This window comes from Micromys minutus, assembly GCF_963924665.1.
Source record: "Micromys minutus genome assembly, chromosome: 10".
NCBI classification, from domain to species: Eukaryota; Metazoa; Chordata; class Mammalia; order Rodentia; family Muridae; genus Micromys; species Micromys minutus.
Window position 1 is genome coordinate 14,971,647 of NC_137979.1, and position 21,465 is coordinate 14,993,111.

General features: G+C 44.6%; 1 protein-coding gene across 2 annotated transcripts in view; it reads left to right on the forward strand.

Annotated features, from left to right (window-relative positions):
* The window catches only part of FBXW10B (F-box and WD repeat domain containing 10B), a gene marked incomplete at both ends in the record, with an annotated part of 29,985 nt that extends 9,006 nt beyond the window's left edge, over window positions 1-20,979 (forward strand). Inside the window, 8 exons of one of the 2 annotated variants that reach the window (XM_080923561.1) lie at window positions 13-122; window positions 1,762-1,962; window positions 4,312-4,433; window positions 8,507-8,655; window positions 9,348-9,490; window positions 14,003-14,176; window positions 15,306-15,553; window positions 20,186-20,979. In XM_080923561.1, coding sequence (XP_080779687.1) covers window positions 13-122; window positions 1,762-1,962; window positions 4,312-4,433; window positions 8,507-8,655; window positions 9,348-9,490; window positions 14,003-14,176; window positions 15,306-15,553; window positions 20,186-20,979 — 1,941 coding nt within the window. The remainder of the gene's footprint in view (window positions 1-12; window positions 123-1,761; window positions 1,963-4,311; window positions 4,434-8,506; window positions 8,656-9,347; window positions 9,491-14,002; window positions 14,177-15,305; window positions 15,554-20,185) is intronic. The other variant, XM_080923562.1, reaches the window with a different exon arrangement.
* Window positions 20,980-21,465: the final 486 nt, after the last annotated feature.

Sequence of the window (21,465 nt, forward strand, 5' to 3'; positions counted from 1 at the left end):
TCTCTTCATTAGAATGATTACAACTTGTGGTCCGCTTACCAGAACCAGGAAACTCAGCTGATCCAGATGGAGGAAAGAAATGTTTTCTGTGGCACCTACAACATCCGCATTATCTCTGACACGTAAGTATGGTGTGGGAATTTGGCTCTTTAGGGACCTTTGAAGGCCCCCATAGGCTTCTCTTGACCATCTTTGCTTGAGAGGCAGGGCTCTGTCCACTAGACCAGCATCCACTGAAGGAAGACAAGGCAGGACCTCAAACTGGGCTGGAACCTGGAGGTAGATACTAATTCAGAGGCCATGGAGGAATTCTTACTGGCTTGCTTTTCATGGCTTCCTCAGCCTATTCTCTTATGGAAACCAGGACCAGCAGCCCAGAGGTATCCCCACCCACAATGGACTGGGCCTTTTCCTATCAATCACTAATTAAGAAAATGCTCTACAGGCTTGCCTCCAGCTCCATCTTATGGGGACAATTACAATTGCATTTGCCTTAGCTTATGTCATCTTGACATGAACCTAGCCAGAACAGTATTGAACTGTAACCTCTAGAAGCATGTTTTGAAACTCTTAGCACATACATGAAAGAAATGGGGATATATAATACATTTCTGTAAGATGACATAGTAAAACGTTCTGGTATCTATTTTAAATATGAAGATGTTTTTATAATAATCAAACCACATGATATCATCATCTAGATATGCCACAGAAGGCTGTGTGTGTGTGTGTGTGTGTGTGTGTGTGTGTGTATGTATGCAAGTATTATATATTTAAGGCTGGACAGGGGCCTCATACATATTAGGTCTATATAAACCTGCCACCGAGTTGTAACCCCAGCCTTAAGAAAGTATTTTAATAGCTTCCCCCCATATATTTTCTGCTTAGTTCCTTTCTCTTTATTCACAAGGTTTTGTTGAGTTGCCTGTATCTTATTTTTAATAGGCATGGGGATGGCTTGATAAATCATGTGGGGGACAGCTGTTCTTTACATGTGTGTAGGCAGATGTCACACTTTAGATGTGATGTAAGGAACCAGGAGGTAAATACCAAGATTTCCTCCCGTTCGGAGTGATTTTTGCCTTTCGGTTTGCGGGAACATTGCCTCCTTACTCTGTGGTCCAAGTAATTGCAGTGTTCCCTTTCACAATTAAAAATGGCTCTTTTGGACAAATTGTTTGGTCATCCTGTTCCTATAATAGCTAATTCTACAGTAGTTTTCTGACTGGGAAGTCAATTCATGTCACTTGGCAGTGGTGGCCTGACCATAAAGCTCACTGTGAGCAAAGGGCGATTCGCAGTCGTCTCTGTTGCCTGTGAACTTATTAGCACAGAGGCCCAGGCCTAAGAACTGCTCCTTGGATGTTGGTTAAGGGGCAAAGACAGAAAGAGGAAGTGCAGTGCAGATGGGTCTTCCCAACTCTATTCCTCTGATGTTTTCCATGAGAAACAGACTTCCATGATCAATTAAGTTTGGGAACTTTCACTCAGACTAATCTGGCGTTGGGGGGATTTAGCATACATAAGTGATTTTCAAAAATATAAATTTACAAATGTGTTCAGGGTTTAATCCTCCTCAACACAGATTTCTGTGCTATGAGGTAGGGATCATCTGGTCCTATTATCACTTGGCCTTGCCTTCTGAAAGGCACTGAATTTCTTATTACTCCACCACTGTAGGCAAAAGTCAAGTGCTGTGTGGGCCTAGAAAGGACACTAACTCTTTCCTATGATCCATCCCCACCACCTCCTGAAACCCAGGTTTGACCAAAACAGAATCATCCACTATAATGGGGGAGACCTAATGGCTGTATCATCCAATCGGAAGATCCACCTCCTGGACATCGTGCAGGTCAAGGAGCTGCCCATTGAGTTCCGAGGCCACGCTGGCAGCATCAGGGCTCTCTTCCTGTCTGAGGAGGACAACATTCTCCTGAGTGGGAGTTATGATCTGAGCATCAGGTGAGAGGTAGAGGGTCATGACCGTTGTCCTGTTTAGAGCCAGCCAAAACCAGGTAGCTTTGGGGAGAGGCAAGCTGGGAATGCGTTGTCCATTTTATATTTATTTATAGGTTATCCTGAATTACATTACTTTTAGAACATCTATAAAAGCAGGGTTCTTTTTTGCAAGAGACAAGCCAGGATTTTACTTACTGTTTAAAATAGATTTGTAAGTTATCAGATGTTGGTGTTGAAAATCAGAAGTCTTTCTGTTTTTTTTTTTTTAAATATTCTGAACTAAACATGTAGTTTATATATATTTTTAAATAAATTCTTTCAAGAGAAATTGGTTTTTTTTATGGATGGAAAATATAATATGGAAGCAAAACCATGTTTAAACTGGGTATATTCAAATATTTCATTTTTAGAGATTTAAAAAATTAAAAAAAATGTGTATGTGTACATGCCTATGGGTGGGTATATGGCTGAGGGAAGTTATCCTTGGATGGTAGTAGAGGGTATTGGATACCCTGGAGCTAGACCGCTGTGAACTGTCTGGTATGGGTTTAGGGAACCAAACTCGGGTTAATGGCTGAGCCATCCCTTCAGCCTCTCATATTAAAGAATGTGATAAATATTTCTGTGCCCATTGCTCAGACTGGGAAAGAGCCCTTTCCTGGCCTCTGAGTGGTCTCCTTCTCATTGTTTTTTTTTTTTTTTTTTTTTTTTTTTTTTTTTTTTTTTTTTCCAGACAGGTAGCGCTGCCTAGAGTTTCATACTGATCACTGTCTTGAGTTTATAGATTTCTCTTCTTGCTTATATATTTTCAGAACTATCAACTATTTCTTTATAGCTCTGCTTCAAATCAAAATAGATAGAACTGTACTTTGAAAACCACTTGGTCTTGCTCTGGACCCAGGGTAAGACTCACCATGGGGTGTGTTCAGCAGTCACGGCTTGTGTGGAGCCACAGGGTTTCCTGGGTGGATATTTGTTTGGATGGATGTTTGTGGAACCTCTGGGGTTCAGGTCTAGAGTGCTGCCACAGATGATCTTGGCTACATCACCTGGTGCCCAAGTGCATGAGCTTTGTGCTGGGTTGTTTTCCTTTTTAGCTGTCTAGCTATGTAACCCACGCTCACAGCAACCCTCAGGCCGTAGCCTCCTGAATGCTGGGTTTATAGGCGCGGAGCATCATGTCTATATGTGGTGTCTTTGTAAAAATCCTATCTTATTTTATTTTTGCCTTTCACTTTCAGGTATCTGGTCTACCTACAATTCATTTTTTTGTTGTTGTTATGACAACCTCTTGCTTTAAGAGGCTCTTCGTTTGTGTCCCCCGGTGTTCTCAGCATCATTCATGAAAATAAAGCCTCCCACTAGCCTGCAAGGCTAGCTGTGTCCTAAGACTCACATTTCTGCCTCGCCATTCCTAGACTCTGTTGTGTCTCACTTTTCTGGTGGCTGTCCTTGCTCACCGGTGTTTCAATTACGTTGGTTTTTAAATCTGCGTATGTGATGGGGTAAAGTCCTTTCTCTCATTCGTCTGTGGCTCTTCTCTGACTTCTGTGCGTCTTGGTTTGTTTTTGGTTTTGAACATGAAGGGAAAGGGAACTGAGCTGTCTGACAGTTCACGCCGTGCCATCATTACCATTTCTGTTACTCATCTATCAGTTCACTTCTTTCTGTCTCTGCCTTCCTTCCCACACCTCTGCCCCGGTGCTGGGGATTGAACCTGGGCCTTCACAATTGCAAGGTACTGAGCTCTCCCTACAGCCCCAACCTAATCCTTCTCAATGTGTATTTACCTCTTCTCTGAGACAGTGTCACTGCCTAGAACTCACCTAGCAGGCTAGGGTGATTGGTTAGTCAGCCCTGTGGATCTGCCACCTGCCTTACTGCTCTCACTGCAAGCACAGGTTGCCACATTAGCTCTTTATTACATAGGTTCCAGAGGTCAGACTCAGGTCCTTGTCTTTCTTTCTTATGTACTCAGTTATCTCTCAAGCTCCCCTCTTTTTTCTGTTTAAAACTCTCGTTATAGCAATTGAGTGCACTCTTATTAAACCTCACAATACCATTCCACCCCGAACAGCATTATCTCCTTGCGCTTTCTAGTTGGTTATAGATAGAGGGATGTTTTTGTGTTTTGTAGGTTGACATGTGGTCAGTGGACTTGCTTAACTGTTACTATTCTAAAGTTCACACTGTGCTGATTTACTTTTTCTATGAAGACGATCTTACAGATGCCAACAGTGACAAGACTCTGTTGCCTATTTAACTACCTAGCTATCTAAAGAAATCCTATACAGTAGGACCCTCTGGACCTTCAGAAAAATCTGTTAAACATGCCTTCCTTTATTTCTGCAGATACTGGGATATAAAAACTGGGACTTGCATACGAATCTTTTACGGCCACCAGGGGACAATCACTTGCCTGGATGTATACAAGAACAGGCTTGTATCTGGAGCAAAAGATGGACAGGTGAAAGGTGAGAAATTTGCCTTTGTTTTCTTTCTTCCCTTCCTTTCCCATCCTTCCCTCTTCCTCTCATTCCCTCCTCTTCCTCCTCCTCCTCCACCTTAGTTTCTTGATATAGCCTGGGTTGCTTTGAACCCATGATCCTCCTGTCTCAGCCTCCTGGGTTCTGGGATTTCAAGCACAGTCCACTTCAGTCACTCAATTCTATAACTAAGTCTTTATTCTGTTATTTTCACATCTATTCATGTATCTGTTAATCTGTCCACTGAACAACACTTGAGAATCACCTGCCTAGGGAATGTTACCACCCATAGTGGGTGGGTCATTCCGCCTTAATTGATGTAATTAAGATAATCCCAAACAGACATGTTCTGAGGCTCATCACCCAGGTGATTCTTGATTTTATCAAGTTAATAATTATCACTAACATCACAATCACTGAGACAGAAAAGTAGCCACAAAGAGAAAAAGTAGGATTTGAACTGGACTGCTTAGCTCTCAGTCATGTGCTCCTAACCACAGGCAGCATTCTAAGGGAACATAGAAATAAGAGTAAATGAGGAAAAGCTTCATCAGCAGGCCACCACTTGAGTGTGATCTAAAGGTAGTAGAAGAGATTCCATCCAAGCAGAATGAACAAGGACAGTTGTGCGTGGACGCTGGGCCAAAGAGAGCCTTCCAGCGGGGAAATTGCTAAGACGTTCTCACCAACTGGTTATAAAATGAAGGCTATAAAAGCAAGTAGTAATGGCATTTAAAAAAACCCCAAGCTTCCAACCATATAAAAGCACAATGAATGGAAATAATAAAGACTCTAAAGAGAAAACTAAGTAGGGAAAAACTGGAGGGGAGGCTGTAGGTTCAGTTTTAGCCATGTTGAGTGTGGCAGGCAAAACAAAGATAGAATTAGTGTTTACACCCCAATTCTTGAAACTGGCGACTAGATTATTATATTGTCTTGTGTTTGGCTGTGCTCCCCTAAAGATTCATGTGTTAAAAGCATGGCCACCGCTGTGACAAGTGGAAGGGACATACGGCCTGGTTGGGAAGTCTTTGAGCCAACCAAGGCCAATGTCACACAGAAAGGATTGTGGGACTCCTGGCAATGTTTCTATACACACACACACACACACACACACACACACACACACACACACACACACACGTTTCCACTATGAGGTGATACAGCTAAGTAGGCCCTTAACAAACTAGAGCTGATGTTAACACCATGTGCTGGAACCCTCAAGCCTTTGAGGGTTTGAGCTGAATAAAATCTCATCAAAAATACACATGATAGGTGCTTTGCTAAAGCAGTGGCATATAGACACATGATAGGTGTTTTGTTAAAGCAATGGCATACGGACTAATACATCTTGGAAAGCAGAAGAAGATTGTTTTCAGATATAATTAAGTTAATGACTTTAGGATGCGGAGATTATTCTGGATTATTGATGATGGACCAGTGTAAATGTGTTTGTGTGGCTCCGGAAAAAAACAAGAAAAGTGTTCTTGACTGTAATCCAATGGAGATGTGGCTGTTGAAGGGAGGTGGAATATGGCTGACGTGGAAGGTGGAGAAACAGTTCATGAACCAAGGGTCAAGGTGGCTTCAGAAGGCCTTGGAGAAGGACAAAGAAATGGACTCCCCCCTGAGGAGAGCATACTTTATGCTGACACCTTGACTTCAGCCACACATATATATCTCACATCTATAAAGGACAATACACTTGCATTTCAGCCAGAAACTTGGTGGCAATATGATTTAGCAGCTTTGAGAACAAATACAACAAAGGAGAGAATTCTGAAGACGTTCGTGTGAGAATTTCCCAGAAATGGATGTCCTGGCTGAGGGCTCTATATAGGTGGATTTGATGGTTGCCAATTTCAGTTGATCCCCTGTGTCCACAGGAGACCGATGCCAGGTGCTCCTCCCGTGGATACCAACCACATCTGAGGATGCAGGTGCTCCTGTGTGAAATAGTGCAATGCTTGCCTTGAACTTCTACACACCCCCTGTATGCTTTGAACCACTTCTAGACAATAGATATTGCACAGTACAGTGCAAATGCCATTCAAATGTCTGTGGTTAAACATTGTTTAGTACAATTTATATTTATGTATACAGTGTCAAGCACAGATGCCATTTTGGCCACCAAATATTTTGATCTGTGGTCAGTTAAACCCGAGGATGTGGAACGTATGGTGGGGTGAACTCATAATGAATGGTGCAAGACCTAAATGTGGATAAATTTTCTTCAGAAAAGCAGGAAGAGGGAGAAGATAAAGCAGAGGCTTAGGGAGGCACTGCCTGTCAGGGATAGGCAGAGAGAAAGAACATAGGAAAGGGACCCAGAGGTGCTCAGACTCAATGAAGGAAGGAGTCATGCTCCCAACTGCAGTATATATCCTTACCCATCCAAACGAACATCCTTGAAGCCACTGGTTTTTGCAAAAACCATGGGGGAAAACTGTCCAGATGAGGGTTTGAGACAAAAGAGCTGCCACAGCCTGGAAGCCATCTGAGAGTCTTGGTCTCCAAGGTCCCCAGTTGGGGAATTCTGACTAAGTATAGGGTAGGAGCTGAAGTCCCAGGATTATGACCCATGGCATGGCTGGAAAGGAAGGCTGCATGCTTCCTCAGAACCTCACAGTTGAGATGGGACCAGGGATGGGCAGGTATAACTTTATCTCACATGTAAAACTGGAAGGGCACCAAAACAACTAAGTGATCAAGACACATATTTGAGTCCAGCATTTTAAAAGGCCAAACTAAGGCTCTAAGTCCACAATCAGCAAAATACCATGCCCATCACTCTGTCCTGGGCTGTGGCCCTCAGCCTGCCTTGTCTTTCAAGAGCCCTGCCACCTACCTGGTCTACCAAAACAGAATCGACTAGGACACCACTGAAGTAACAAAAAGTGATATGGTTTTAAAGATCTTTGAAGCAAAGCCCCCGCCCCTCTCTGCTTCTCTCGGAGACAGGGTTTCTCTGTGTAGCCCTGGCTGTTCTAGAGAAATTACTCTGTAGACCAGGCTGGCCTCGAACTCACGGTGATCTGCCAGCCTCCTCTGCCTGAGTGCTGGGATTAAAGGCATGCACCACCACTGCCTGGCTAACTTTTCATTTTAATGGGACAAGATGTACACGTGGGAAAAGGGGGAAGGAAGGAAAGTATATGTACGGAGTGAGAGCTCAACTCACACAAATCCCAAGGAGCAGAGGCCCTGGACACCTGGGTTTCAGTTCCCAGCTCTCCTGCGTGGTCCTTTTCTAACCTGAGGAAGTTTCTGAACCCCAGGTCTCAATGTTCTCATCTGCTCGGAGGAGAGTAGAAACAGTGATTGTCCCAAGATGATGAGAGCAGTCAGTTCACGGCAGACACCGTAGTTGCTCGCTCACTGTTAATGCTCTGGCCATCTTTCTCTCCACTTACTGGTCACTTGTTCTGTTGCCTCAGGACAAAGGTACTTAGGGGGACTGGTGGAGTAGGACTTTTGGCATCCATCCTGGGACTTGTGGCCCCCACTTGAAGCATCTTGTCGCTCTATTTGTTCAAATACCCATCCCCTCCCATCTCCACCTCGCTCTGGTGAGCGACAGTGCAGTTGCTCTAACCCAGCCTTCAGAGGAGCAGCATCAAACCCACCCTGGTCACCGATGCCACGAAATCCCAACATCCGTCAGAGTCAGAAATGCCTAGAAAGGACGACAGGCCCCTGTTTGTGAATCACAGGTGTGGATCAGGAAGAGAACACTTGGGGAAAGCTTGTGACACTAGCTTTGCCTTGGTTCTCATGATGTCTGCTCAACAGCAAAGACAACCCAGGTTTATTCGGACACGCACTGTCTAGCATTGCCGCTCCAAGGCAGAGTGCCAGGGTCAGGTCCTCTGCACTGTTGGTTTTCTCAAGGGTCAGTTGTCAGGGGGCTCCATGTCACTGCTGGCGAGCCTGGAGGGGTACCAGCCAGGTGACTCTGTCTGGGGGCAGAGTCGGTACGTGCCGTTTTATGACAAGAAGCAGAACGTCACTGTAACCTTCTCCCCTCCCCCATCACCTCTCCTGTCACCTCTCCTCCTCAGAATGGGACATAGAGACAGGGAAGTGCCTGAAGACCTTTAAACACAAAGACCCCATCTTGGCTGCCAGGATCAGTGAGACCTACATTGTGAGCAGCTGTGAGCGAGGCATAGTCAAGGTGTGGCATGTTGTCACAGCTCAGCTGCTAAAGGTGAGTAGTTGGTGAGCTGGCACTGCAGCAGGGGCACTGGGGACTGGCTAAAGGGACATGAAGGTCTGTTCCTCCCTGTAGCTCCCTAGGTCACCTTCAAGCAATGGAGTTAAATAGTCAGCAACAGGAAACCCAGAATCACCCAAGGAAGGGTCTCCAAAGACAGTGAGCATCAGTCAGGATCATAGAACCCCTCCCCCTACCGTGTTCCACACTCTAAGACAGTGGGTGGATGGAGGCTGCATTCTGTCTCCTGGCTTTAGTAGGTGCTCGTAAAATCATGCTTGAGGTAGGACCACATGCCCACAGTGGGTGTTGTTTGTGGTTGAGCCTCAGCTTTAGACATTAGAATGCCATATATATATATGTCTGTCATTGTGGCAAATTGCTGATGATGACAGTCACCAAGAGGGACTTTAGGCCTCTCTGTGCTCCAGGGAAATGGAGCCTGCCCCAGCCACTTACCCACCAGAACAAGTCATATTCCTCTTAGGTGTGGAAGAGCCATCTGCCAAGAGAGAGGCCTGGGCCTTCTTGGAGGCAAGTCAGATGAGGGACATGCTACATGAGGGGCAGTCACAGAAGAGGGATATAGCTTTGGGGTTCTGCTAAAGAAGACTCCAACTCTGGCCAGTGGAGGAGTCACGGTCTAACCTGAGAAGGTCTGAACACACTGGCATCTTTGCTTGCAGACTCTCACTGGGCACGAAGGAGCCGTGAAATGCCTGTTCTTTAACCAATGGCATCTCGTCTCTGGAGGCGCTGATGGCCTGGTCATGGCCTGGAGCATGGTGGGAAAGTACGAACGGTGCCTTATGGCCTTCAAGCATCCTAAGTAGGTGCTGGGGGGTGGGGCGGTAAACGTGCACTGCTGCTCTTCCAGCCCCACCCCTTTGTGCTTTCTCCCCATTTCTACCACCACCCTTCCTTCTGGAAAGTCTTTTCCCCTCCCCCTCCCCCTCCCCCTCAACTTGTACAACAGTAGGTACAAAATTTGAGAAGTTGTTGGGAGAAGTGAGTAGCCCAGGCTGGCTTGGAACTTACGATCTTGCTTCAGCCTACTGAGTGCTGAGATTAAAGAAAAACACATGACACACGAAAAGCTGACACCTGTTAGCTATTTGGTCCCAAATAATGCCAACTCTAAACTTAGTACTCTTGAACATAATGCCAGAATGTGCTTGCAAAACCTTAAAATGATCCACGTATCAAGGCTTAAAAATAACAAAGATATTTAAAGTTTATACTTCAAAGTTTACCGACTAGGTTCTGTTCCGGGCCTGCGAATGGGTTTCCTCTTTTGGTTCCAGTTCAAATTTAGTGCTGATGGCTGTTTGGTGCCTATTAAAAAGTATTCTGAGAGGTCATAGCTGGGCTCAGTTGGAAGCGCTACTGTGGCCAACTACCGATTCTGCTGTGCCTATGGTTTTATAGACTACACAGATAATGCTTCTTACTCTCGGTGCATTAAAGTGCCAAGAAACAAAATGCTATATTACTTCATTAAAAGGGTCAGTGTATTCCCTACGGGAATTTATCTGAGGATAGTTGTTTAATCCCACAGGCTCTAGATTTTTTGACATTCTGTATACACCAGCCTTGTGAGAGGCATGCGGTATAAGATGTGTGTGCACGTTTGTATGTTCTTTGTGGTACATGATAACTACATTATCAGCGGGTAGGTACTAAGAAATGCCTATGCTCAGTGGGTTTACCTAATCCCCAGGGAACTGTGGGGAAACCTTTCAGGGTACCACCTGGACACTCAAGCTGTGACCTTAACAAGGAAGTTAACTTTATGATATCCCCTGAGAAGTATTAACTATGTGTTTTTTCAAAACCTTCTAAATAGCACCCAGTAAGACTCAGCTACTGGAATAATGTTTTCAGCCAATCTCACAATTTGTCCTCTCATTAATCCATGGGCATATCGTTCATGATCTAAAGTTCACTTCATTAGTCTAGAGCAGTTTATAGTTTGTTCATGATGTTGTATATTACTTACCTACAGAACTTTCCATCCATCAGCAGAAATGTTCCCTAGTTCCTTCCTTCTTTCTTGAACCATCTCTCTTGTTCTACTTGTTTTGTGATGCTAGGAATCAAACCTCGGACCTCCCAGCCTGGGCAAGGAGCTCGAGCCATACCCAGAGCCTCACCCAGAACCGTTTCTCTTTTTTTTCTTGTCCAGGTTCAGTAAAGACTTGAGTGTCTATCAAGCTTGGTTGATATTTTCAAAATTAACTTTTTGTTCCATCGATTTGCTGGATTTTTAAAAATTAATTCAATTAACATATGCTATTGTTTTTTTTTTTTTTTAACCATTTCTTGCTTTCTGCTTGATTTTTGTCTTTTTGTTTCCCTTCTTCTAGTTGTGAGGTTCACCAGTTGGGTACTGAATAGAGAAATGTGTGTATTACTGCTATCACATTCCCCCTGAGCATCGCTTTGGCTGGTTTGTTTCTGCAGTAGGGTCTTGTTATGAAGCCACAAAAGGGTAGTCTCCTGCTTCTTTTCTTTCCTCCTGAGTGACTGATGCATTTTCATTTTTACCTTGGACCTTCCCTATGCTTGGGCTCTGAACATGAGATTCCTGGGAATATGCTCCTAGACCCTTCACTCTGCAGCATTTCCCTGGCTTTTTAGTTTGCACATCATTTGCCTCATTGCATTTCTAGGACCTGCGGTAGCAAGACTCCAGTTACCTACCTGTGACCATTTCCAGCAAATGCCCATCTGGTAGCAGATCCAGTACTGAAAGAGTTCTTAGCTAACAAAGATAAGCCTTTAAGACAGTCTTCCAAGAAGCCACTAGACAGCACAAATAACTCATCGTGACCACAGCCTGTTTGGTTCCTTCTCACACCAAGACTGTGGCTACTTTTCTCATGGCTACATGACTCTAAGGTCATTTTTTCCCATCTGAATGCTTCTTGGGATACCATAAGCTTTCTGTAGTTTTCTAGGATTCTGGGGGAAAAAAAAGAGAAAAGATTCTGCCAGTTTTTATTGCTGTTACAGAAGGGCAGAATTTTGTAGCTCCTATCTCCAGCCTCTCCACTGATGTAATTTCTCCAAGTAAATTTTAAAAAGGAAGAACAAAGCAGGAGACATCTACAGGCCAGATAAAGCCTAAAAGGGGTCTGAGCTAGTTTACGTCCAGTAACCACCACCTGTCAGGTACTGGACAAAGTTAAACAAAAAAATCAGTGAATCTATGTAGCAGATATTACATGAGGCGGAAATTAGTATTCCTTTCTGTGGGGTGTGGGGCGTGTATGGGGGGAACCTAAGGAAAGACTGGGAGGTTAAAGTGCATCCTCAGTGGAGCAAGAATGTGGTGGTGTCAGGTTTCACAGGTTTCTGACTCTGAAGCCTATATTGTAATTAGAGGGTATACTGGTATGGCTTGAACTACCAAATGTCACAGGAACCTGGGGGAAGTGTAGGCCCAGCTCAGCAAAGTCAAGAAAGACACAGTAAGGGAAACCCTCTGCACAGGGAATTGCTATCCTCTCTGTGGGCAGACTAAGAGTTGCTTAAGGTATCAAAACACTAAAACTTTGTTGGATGTTTAAATGTTTGAATAAAAGCTCAACTTGATATCGTCCCCTACCACCAAAGGAGAGATCCAGGGCACACTGGTCTCTGCTCTTTTTAGATATGCTGAGCACTCATCTGCTTTCTGTGGTCTTTGCTGTTTCTTTGTTGATAATTGCTAGGGTGTCCAACAGTTTTCATCTGGCCTGAGATGAACCAAAGTTAAGGCCAAAGAGGGCAGACGTCATTCTTTTAACATTTCTACAGTGATGACTGTACTCTGAAAACACCGTTAAATAAATTTAAGATCTGCTATAGGCTAGGGACTATGATATGTGTTGAGCATTCAATGGAACATGAGTTGTTCCCAAGAGGATTGGTCTATGTAGGTGAAGTTTGTATATGCATGAACTGGGGAGGAGATGGAGAGAAAACTGTTTTGTTTCCTTTTCCTCTTCCTTTCTCTCCCTCCTCCTCCTCCCTTCTCCTCCTTCTGCTCCTCCTCCTCCTTGTTGGACAAAGTGGCAGATGAATTAGCCTTGGCTGGTGTTTTTCATTACTCTAACGAATTACCCAAAGCTGGGTGAGTTGTAAAGAAGAGTCTTCTTTGGCTAATAGTTTTGGATGCTGAAGATGAGGCAGTCCTGTCTGTCCTGCCTGTAATGAGAGCCTCACTGGTAGCATCTCAAAGTAGTGGAGACCCAGAAAGGACTAATTGCACAGAGTGGCCTTGCTTTCTTACAATGCCTTCCTCAACTAATAACCAGAGATGTGTGTGAGGGCCAGGCCTCCAGTGCTCTAATCAGCTTCTAGTAGGCCCCATCTCCTAAAAGTATCTCTCAACATTGGTCCTCTGGAGACCAAGATTCTAGCACAGGAACAACTGAACCCATAGACAAGCCATGGCAGAGGTAGGTGGGTAGATCATAACTAACAGGTATGCTTTGCATGTGATGTCTAACAAGTTGATGTGATCAAATTCAACTTTTCAAGGCGATCAATAAAAATGTCATTGTAATGACCAGAACGAAATAAACCAACTTGGACCCTGTAATTGGAGAAAGATCGCTTTGGAGGCATCGATCAGGTTTTCCCTGGCTCCCTCCCTGCCCACTGGCCATCACAAAAAGACACAAGTCTCATGCTAAGGTGTAATTTTCTTTAAGGATGTTCACTGTCAGAGGGAATGAAAGTCATTCATTAAAGACCAAAAAGAGAATATATAAATTTAAGGTGTCTGTTCACATAAAAATAATCCTTGAGCCAGGCAGTAGAGGTGCTATGCCTTTAATCCCAGCACTCGGGAGGTAGAGGCAGGCAGATCTTTGTGAGTTTGAGTCCAGCCTAGTCTGCAGAGTGAGCTCCAGGACAGCCGGGGCTACACAAAGAAACACTGTCTTGAAAAAAACAAGATGATGACGATGACGATGATGATCTTTAGCCCTATACTGTTTCTTCTTACATAATGAGACTGTTATACAAGAAATGGTTCTAAAAGGCATTAAAAAGAAAAACCCCAATTCTCAGCATAAGTAGCTTAGAATTAAACTGCACGAAAAAAATAAAAGGCCATCTGAGGTATTAGGCATATCTCACCATCTGTCTCTTAAAAGGCGGAAGCAGAACCTTTGTCCTTTGCAACCTGTGATTAAACCGTGAATACCTACAGAACAGGGCTTATGTCTGATGATTTAGATCTAGAAGTATAAAAGATGGAAACTCTACCTCAAGGCCAGTACAGCACCTACCTCCCAACCCAAACAGTTTCCACAGGGCAGGTGTTGTCTGCTGTTCTCTTCCCTTCCAGGGAGGTGCTGCAGGTGTCTCTCCTCTACCTCCGGGTCATCAGTGCCTGCGGAGACGGCAAGATCCGAATTTACAATTTCCTCAATGGGAATTGTCTGAAGGTGATAAAAGTTGATGCCAGAGGTGACCCTGTGTTATCCTTCTTTTATCAGGGCAACAGGTGGGTGGTAGGTGGGTTCGGAGGGCAGAGGCATGAGCAGTTCTATGTGATCTTTTATCTTTCTCCTCTGGGACTCTGAATTGTTTGGCAGAAAAAATAGTCTCCTGTGTAACTGACTGACTTAGAGATCAGGGCCCAATCAGAGCTGTGTCTACTCCGAAGTATGCCACAGTGCCCAGGTGGCATGATTTCCTTTAGGTCTGGGTCAAAAAAAACCTGACAGAGAGACCACTTTAATGGGACCTGATCCCTCAAACTCCGGTTCAGCCTTTCCAGTCCAGAAGAGTCATTTTTCCAGAGCTTACATTATAAGTTAAAGTCTTAAAATTATAGCACACACACACACACACACACACACACACACACACACACAGAGAGAGAGAGAGAGAGAGAGAGAGAGAGAGAGAGAGAGAGAGAGAATCTCAGTTTCTTATATTTCTAGGAAATCTGGACACACACACAGAGAGAAGCAGTTTGTTTTGTGCAAATGAAAAAAAAAATCAAAGTGAAAGAAATGGGGGGGGGGGGAGTGGAGTACTCTGGGGTGGGAAACTTGAGTTCCAGACCTGTGACGGGAGAACAGAGTTAGAGGCAAAGAAGTCACGATGCTTTATAAACTGTTTCCACTATATCCAGAGACCATGGAAGATGCTGTGAAGTCATGTGGAGCTTGGTGTGGAAAGGAGAGGAGAGGAAACTTCCTCCATTGAAAGATTTTTTTAAAAAAATTTAAGGATAAAAATAGAAACACTAAGTCTAGATACTCAGCTCAAAAAAAAGAAAAGAGTGAATTTCCTGACATCTGTGCGTGGGGTGCCTAAGCTTTTGCCTTTGGCATCCCAGGTACTTGGATTAGGTACACCAGAACTGGAAATTCACTGAAGAGGTGTTCCAACCTGAGTGGTGGAGCAGTCAGCACACATGTGTCCCTTTCATGATTCATTCATAAAGAAAACAGTTACAAAACTACCCACCCCTGCCCGGTGCTCCACTTTCTCCCGACAACACCCTGAACCAGCCCATTCCTGTGGTCACTGCCTGGCCACAGCTCCCTCAGCCTAGGGACTGGATGAGACCCAAGTGCCATGTGTGCTGTGGTGGCCTCCATGCTCCTTCTGTGGGCACTCTCTCGTTCTGGTTCCAGGATGGTGGCCCACACGGACAGCAACATTCTCGTGTTCCAGTTCGAAAACGTGAAGTGGCAATACAGCTCGGACAGAAACAAACCCAAGAAGAATAAGGACAAAGAGGAGGAAAGGGAAGAAACCAGCCTTGGGGACGTGCGTTCCAAGTCTAGTGTTCAGGTGCACAGCCTGAAAGACTCTGGGTCTAGTAAACAGGAGTTCTCAAAGGCCCGGGTTCAAATGAAGCAAACCAGGAACCTATCTTCAGGTAAAGCAGCAAAATCAGTGTGATTTGGGGGATCGCCAGGGGGATGGACACATGTGTGTGTATTGTGTGTTGTGTGTGTGTGTGTGTGTGTGTGTTGAAGGGAAGAGATATGAAGTATTATGAACATTTAATTAAGTTATTACTTATTATATCCCCAGGAGACAGACCCAAAGTTACTATACACAGAAAAAATGTTCTATACAGATTGTGTTATCCTTAGACTTCTGAGAGAAGACATGCACCTGAAAATAATAGTGACAGCACATGTGTATGTGGCTATGTAGGTGGGGGGCACAAACACTGTTTATGCTATTTATGGCATCAAAAGAAAAAAATCATGTGGGTTATGATATGCTTTGTGAGGCCAATGATATGTGTTGTAGAGTGCAGTTGGCATGGTGTGGTGAGAGGGTCTGCCTCTACAGGTCCATGTTGAGGTATCCCCTTCCCCACTGAGGTACCAGTCATATGACAGGCCCAGAACAAAAATGGCGAATAGTCATTCGACTGCCTTCATCCAAGATGGCACTGAAGCTACAGCTCCACCTGTGGAGGAAAGTCACATGCTTGTTATACCTTAGAATGGGACAGTGTTTATGTATAGAAGTATGGGTATGTGTCATCAGAGAGATGAACATACAAAGAGACAGACATGTTTTGTCTAGAGAGCGGGGCATTTATGTGCATGTGAGGAGATCTCTCCCCATCACCCAAGGCAGCCTCTGCCTACCGAGCAAGTCCAGGCGGCATGGTCTGAGCGGTGAGCAGCCTGTCTGAAGTAGGTGCACCGCTTGGCTTGGCCGCTTGTGCACGCGGCGATCCCTTCTTCCTCCACGGCCGGCCGAGAGCTGGTGTGGGCCAGATAGAAAGAAATCCGAGATTAAAAACATCCCAGGACGTAGAAATTTAAGACTACCTGCTGCAATAAACGGCTGGCAGTGGGGTTCGGCAGAGCCGGGTACCAGACAGGGATCGAGAATGAGAGAGCAAGTTAGGTCTGAGACAAAGTATGGAGAGGGCTGTTCGAGTCAAAGGAGCAGGCTAGCTCAATCAAGGAATAAGGCAGTTTAGAGCAAAGGCAGGGAAAAGCCTGTTCGTAGGAAACCTTCCATTTTCTGGATTGCTGGCAAGAGTGTTTTTCAAAAGCACCATTCAATGGTCATTTAGAGTTATCATCTAGTGGGTATTGGAGCCAAATTTAGTGTGCAATTTTTGGAGGCCTTTAGGACCAGGAGGTGTCCTGGTAGGGAGCCTGGAAGTTGTGGTGAAGACATACCCATTGAATGAGAGTGGAAGTTACTATTTTACCGCCGTGTCCTGAGGATAAATGTAATAACTAGGTGAATGAGCAGCCAGGCTAGATTACCAGGTCGTCATGTGGCAAACTGGGGGCTGAGCTGGTTTACCTAGGCCTAGGATTTTCAAGCAGTGAGACAGAGAGAAACTGTCTCAAGGGGGAGAGAGTGAGAGATCTCACCCAAGGAAGAGGTCCTAAGATGACGAGTCAGTGAGAAGGGCCAGTCATGAAAACTGTGGATTCCTACGTCCCCAAGGACACCAGAGGGTGGCTACAAACTCAACAGCCCTCCCTTGGGACCAGTGGCCATTTACACTGACCAGTTCATTGCTTACCAAATCATGGGTTTGGATGGAGAGGTCTAGTGATCTGGTGGCTGCAAAGTCCATGTAGTGGTGGGACATGTGAACCTGTGAGTCACAGCACCAAATGATATGTTTTGTAGAGCGTAGAATGGTGCAGCAGGTCCATGCTGAGGCATTCCTCCCCACACTGAGGTACCAGACATAAGACAGGTTTAGTATAGAATAGAGTTTAATTGGTGTTGGTTAGAGCCTAGAAGGAATGCTGACATGCTAACAGGTTAGACTAGCAAGACTCCTTCCTTCTACCTGTCCCTGTGGCATGAAGTCGGACCCAAGATCTACAGAGAATACCAACAGGTCACCTTCAAGCTTATCACATTGCAAGTGATCAGCTAGTTCTGGAGAACGGGAGAGTTTTGGATACCGCTTAACACACGTGAGATTCCGTGGAAAAGGTCTGTGGAAGCAGAGCTATGATGCTATCCAGACCTTAGAGCCAAGCAATGGCTAGCATCAGTGACAAGAATCATACAGTGGCACCTTTAAGTCAAAACCAGTTGAGTCACTGCTGTATCCTCAACACTCAGGTCTGAGCAAGTTATGTAATGTCCGTGGTCTCTTCTTCAGTCTTAATCCAATCACGTTCATAGACATATTTGAACAAGGAAAAGCAAACGCACCACAGAGGGATGGCAGGAAGAGAGATGTTAGTAGTGTGGATGATGGTGTAGAAACTCTGGAAGCAAAATTTGAAACTGAAGACAAGATGAACAGTGATACTTTGCTTTTGAATAAACACTATAGCCCCACCCCCTTCAAGTCTCTCTCTCCTAGGTTTTGTTTTTCATCCAAACTGCTGGTTTTTTGGGGGGCATGTGATATGGCTATGCTTTCTTCAAAGAAAGGCTGGTTTCCCACTGGTTTGTCCTTAGAAGGATCGGTTTCTTGTCTCATTACTAACTCCTGGCCCATGGGGTGAAAGCCTCTCTAAGTGTCTCAACTATTTCTTGTCTTTGGCTCCCAACCTCTTTGTTCCCTCTTGTTCTGCATCTATCAGATTAATGGCTCAGCTGAAGGAAGAAGAGGTCAGGCTGGTTGGAGTAGATTTCTTGAGAGAGGAGAGAAATCTGTGTGTGTGTGTGTATGTATGGTGAGTGTGTGTGTATATGTGGTGTGTGTGTCTGTGTGTGTTGTGTGTCTGTATGTGTGGTGTGTCTGAGTGTGTGTATGTATGTGTGTTGAATGTGTATGTAGTGTGAGTGTGTGAGGTATGTGAGTGTATGTGTGCAAGTGGTGTATGTGCATGTGTAGTGTGTATGTGCATGTGCAAGTGCAGTGAATGTGTGCGAGAGTGGTGTATGTGGTGTGTGTGCTGTATATGTGTGTGCGAGTGGTGCATGTGATGTATGTGAGGTAAGGAGAAGATGGGGATTTTAAGAAATGCTGTTAAGACACTCTGGCTAGGATGCCTTTTTGGTGCTTTTTAGAAGCTATTGATAAACATTTCTAATGTTTTTAAAATATGTTTTGACTAATAATAATGTTTCTTTGAAACAAACTCCCCACACAGACTTATTTTAAAATAATCAAACAATTACATTTTGGTGGTCTGCCCTAATCATGAGCTTCCTACATCGGTGTGCACACACAGCTGTACCTGTAGAATGAGATTCTAGGAATAAAACTTTGGAGTCAAAGGAAAAATACATTTAAACACTAAAGAGTTATTGTCATAGTTGAGAAAAAACCAACCACAGAATCAATTTATACTCCCAGTAACATCATGAGTATCCTCACCAGGCACGACAGCTCCGGGGTTGGCCGAGTTCCTCATGTTGGTTACATGATGAGTAAAAATGGCATTTGCATTTCCTTCAGGATGATCATTAACAAATAAAATGTCCATCAGAGTGGACCACGGCAAACACTTAAACCCAACCCACCACTGCCGATATTACACAATGACCAAGATTTGCACCTTAAGATCCATATGAGTATTCACTTGCAGATCTAAGATATATTATCATACAAAACCTCCCAGAAACACCAAACTACAACAACAAATTCCCAGAACAGCGAAAAAGAAAAACGAGTCCTACATTTTGCTTTGCTGTGCTTTGTTTTGAGTTCGGCAGGAGGAGGGAGGAGTCTGACAACCTAAGTTGCCATTTTCATGTGTTTTTCTAAAACACTGTTTAATTAACAAAGGAAAGATCGGGAGCATCTGGAGTTTCACTCCTCCCCTACTCTGTCCCTTCTGCGACACTACCCGGTGGCCGAGGGTAACCGTATGCTGTGCGTTCACATTGTTGTTACGTTCCAGACCAGGCAACTGATGTCTCTCTGTCTTCACCCAGTTATTTTTAAAAACAAGAGCCTTGTTTTGAGTTTCTGTGAGGTACCGGAGGGATTGAAAAAAAAAATTGGCAAAATGTGAGAGCTGTAAGAAATTGGCTTACCCAAGAAGACACCTTGGTTAATTTAATAGTCTCAGGTTCTTTGACTATGTAGTGGTATGTAGAAGGATTCTGGTGTTCTGGTGAATAGTTTGGGTTTATTACTATTGTTTAAAATGCTTTGGGGATTCTTCTTTGGGAATCTAGTACTAGTCAGGCTTCAACAGTTTGCATTAGGCAGGAAACATTTTTAGACTCTGGGAAGCATAATCAAAGTTGGTTAATCAAATGAGAGTTGATCTTTGCAGCAACGCTATTGTTGGTAACGTAGGTAAGCTATAAATCTGCAAGACATGCTTTATGCAAGTTATGAACGAGGTGTGAGAGTCAGCCTCACAGGGTGGGACATTGGAATTACATAGGCTTTTCAACTATGACACTCTCAACCATTAGTACAGTTGTTAAGAACTGTCTGTCACCTTTTCTGCTTTCAGCCAGGATGTCTGACAGCAGGCCTTTTGGGCAACAAGACCTCAGTGCACCTTGCAGTTAGAAGGACTTCAGGTTTTATGTAGAGATGATCTCTCCTCTCCACAGGATGCTGACATGCTTTTGTTTTTCTTTGAATGAGCAGATGATTTGGAAAATCCCGTAGGTGAAGTCAGCCATCCACTTCAAAAGTTCCGGAAAGTCCCCATGACACCTGATCGATTCCTTCTGACTGTCAATGCCTTGCAACAAGCCCACAATTCTGAAGACTTTGCCTATCCCCATCGGCCCAGAACACAAGTCATTGATGCTTGGGGGCCTTCAATTTCATATCCGAGGAAAGTCCTAAGTTTCAAAGGAAAATCAATTCAACACGCAGTTGATCAGCTGCGATCCAGCAATCTTCCTACAGATGTGAAACTAACCAATATTCCCCTCGAAATCCAGAAACTTCAGCCCAACTTGAAAAAGTCCTTGCACAGTCCCAGAGTCCAGGCCACTGTCCCCCAGCCCAATCTTATCCGTCCCAAGGTCTCTGACAGCTTGAGGGGTGATGAGCACTTGACCAGTTCAATTGATGGGGCCACGCGCCGTGCGGGCCCCTTGACCAGCATGCAGGTCATTAAACCAAACCGAATGCTCGCCCCTCGTGGCGGCACAGCTACCCTGTCTCTCAAGAAAGAACGGCCTCGTTTCTACACAACCCTTGATCCTCTTAGAATGAACACTGGGTTCATGCTGCTGACCGTGGAGGAGGAGAAAGAATTTGCAAAAGCCAAGATGAAGGAGTATCAAGCCAGGGTATCCACTAAAGAGGTCGACCCAGGAAAAGCCAGCAAAGCCGCATGGATTCGCAAGATCAAAGGTCTGCCTATCACTAAGTTCATGAAGGAAGGGAAAACAGCGGCCCCGGAACTTGGACAAAATGTGTTTATCTAAACCAGGCTTGGGAATTACAGCAGCATTACAGCAAACAGAAAAGCAAGTGAGTGTGGTTGTTTCCTGACGTTGCCTTGGCGATTTATAGGAACCTTCCTCTGGATCAAAGGGTGGGTAGGATTACAGTGAGACAGCAGGCGACCAGGAGAGAGTACCCCTGCATTCTACTTAGTGAGGTGTAGGTGAGGTCACTGACCGGTGTCTGGGCAAAGAGGTGGCCACTGGCAGTTAGATACCACTCCTCACTACCAATTCAGGGTTATCGCTGCTTCCAGAAACTTTTATACAGTGGCTATCAGGGTAATGCATAAAAATTTCCTGGTATTATTATTGTTATTTTGTGGAGACCAAAACTCAGTTTTGGTAAAGGATGTGGGGAGCTCAGAAGGCAGACTTGTATTTAGAACACTGTATGCAATTTCATTGGTCAGAACATACTCCATCAGAAGAAAATGAAGCATATTTTCTGCAAAAAGAGCCGCTAAT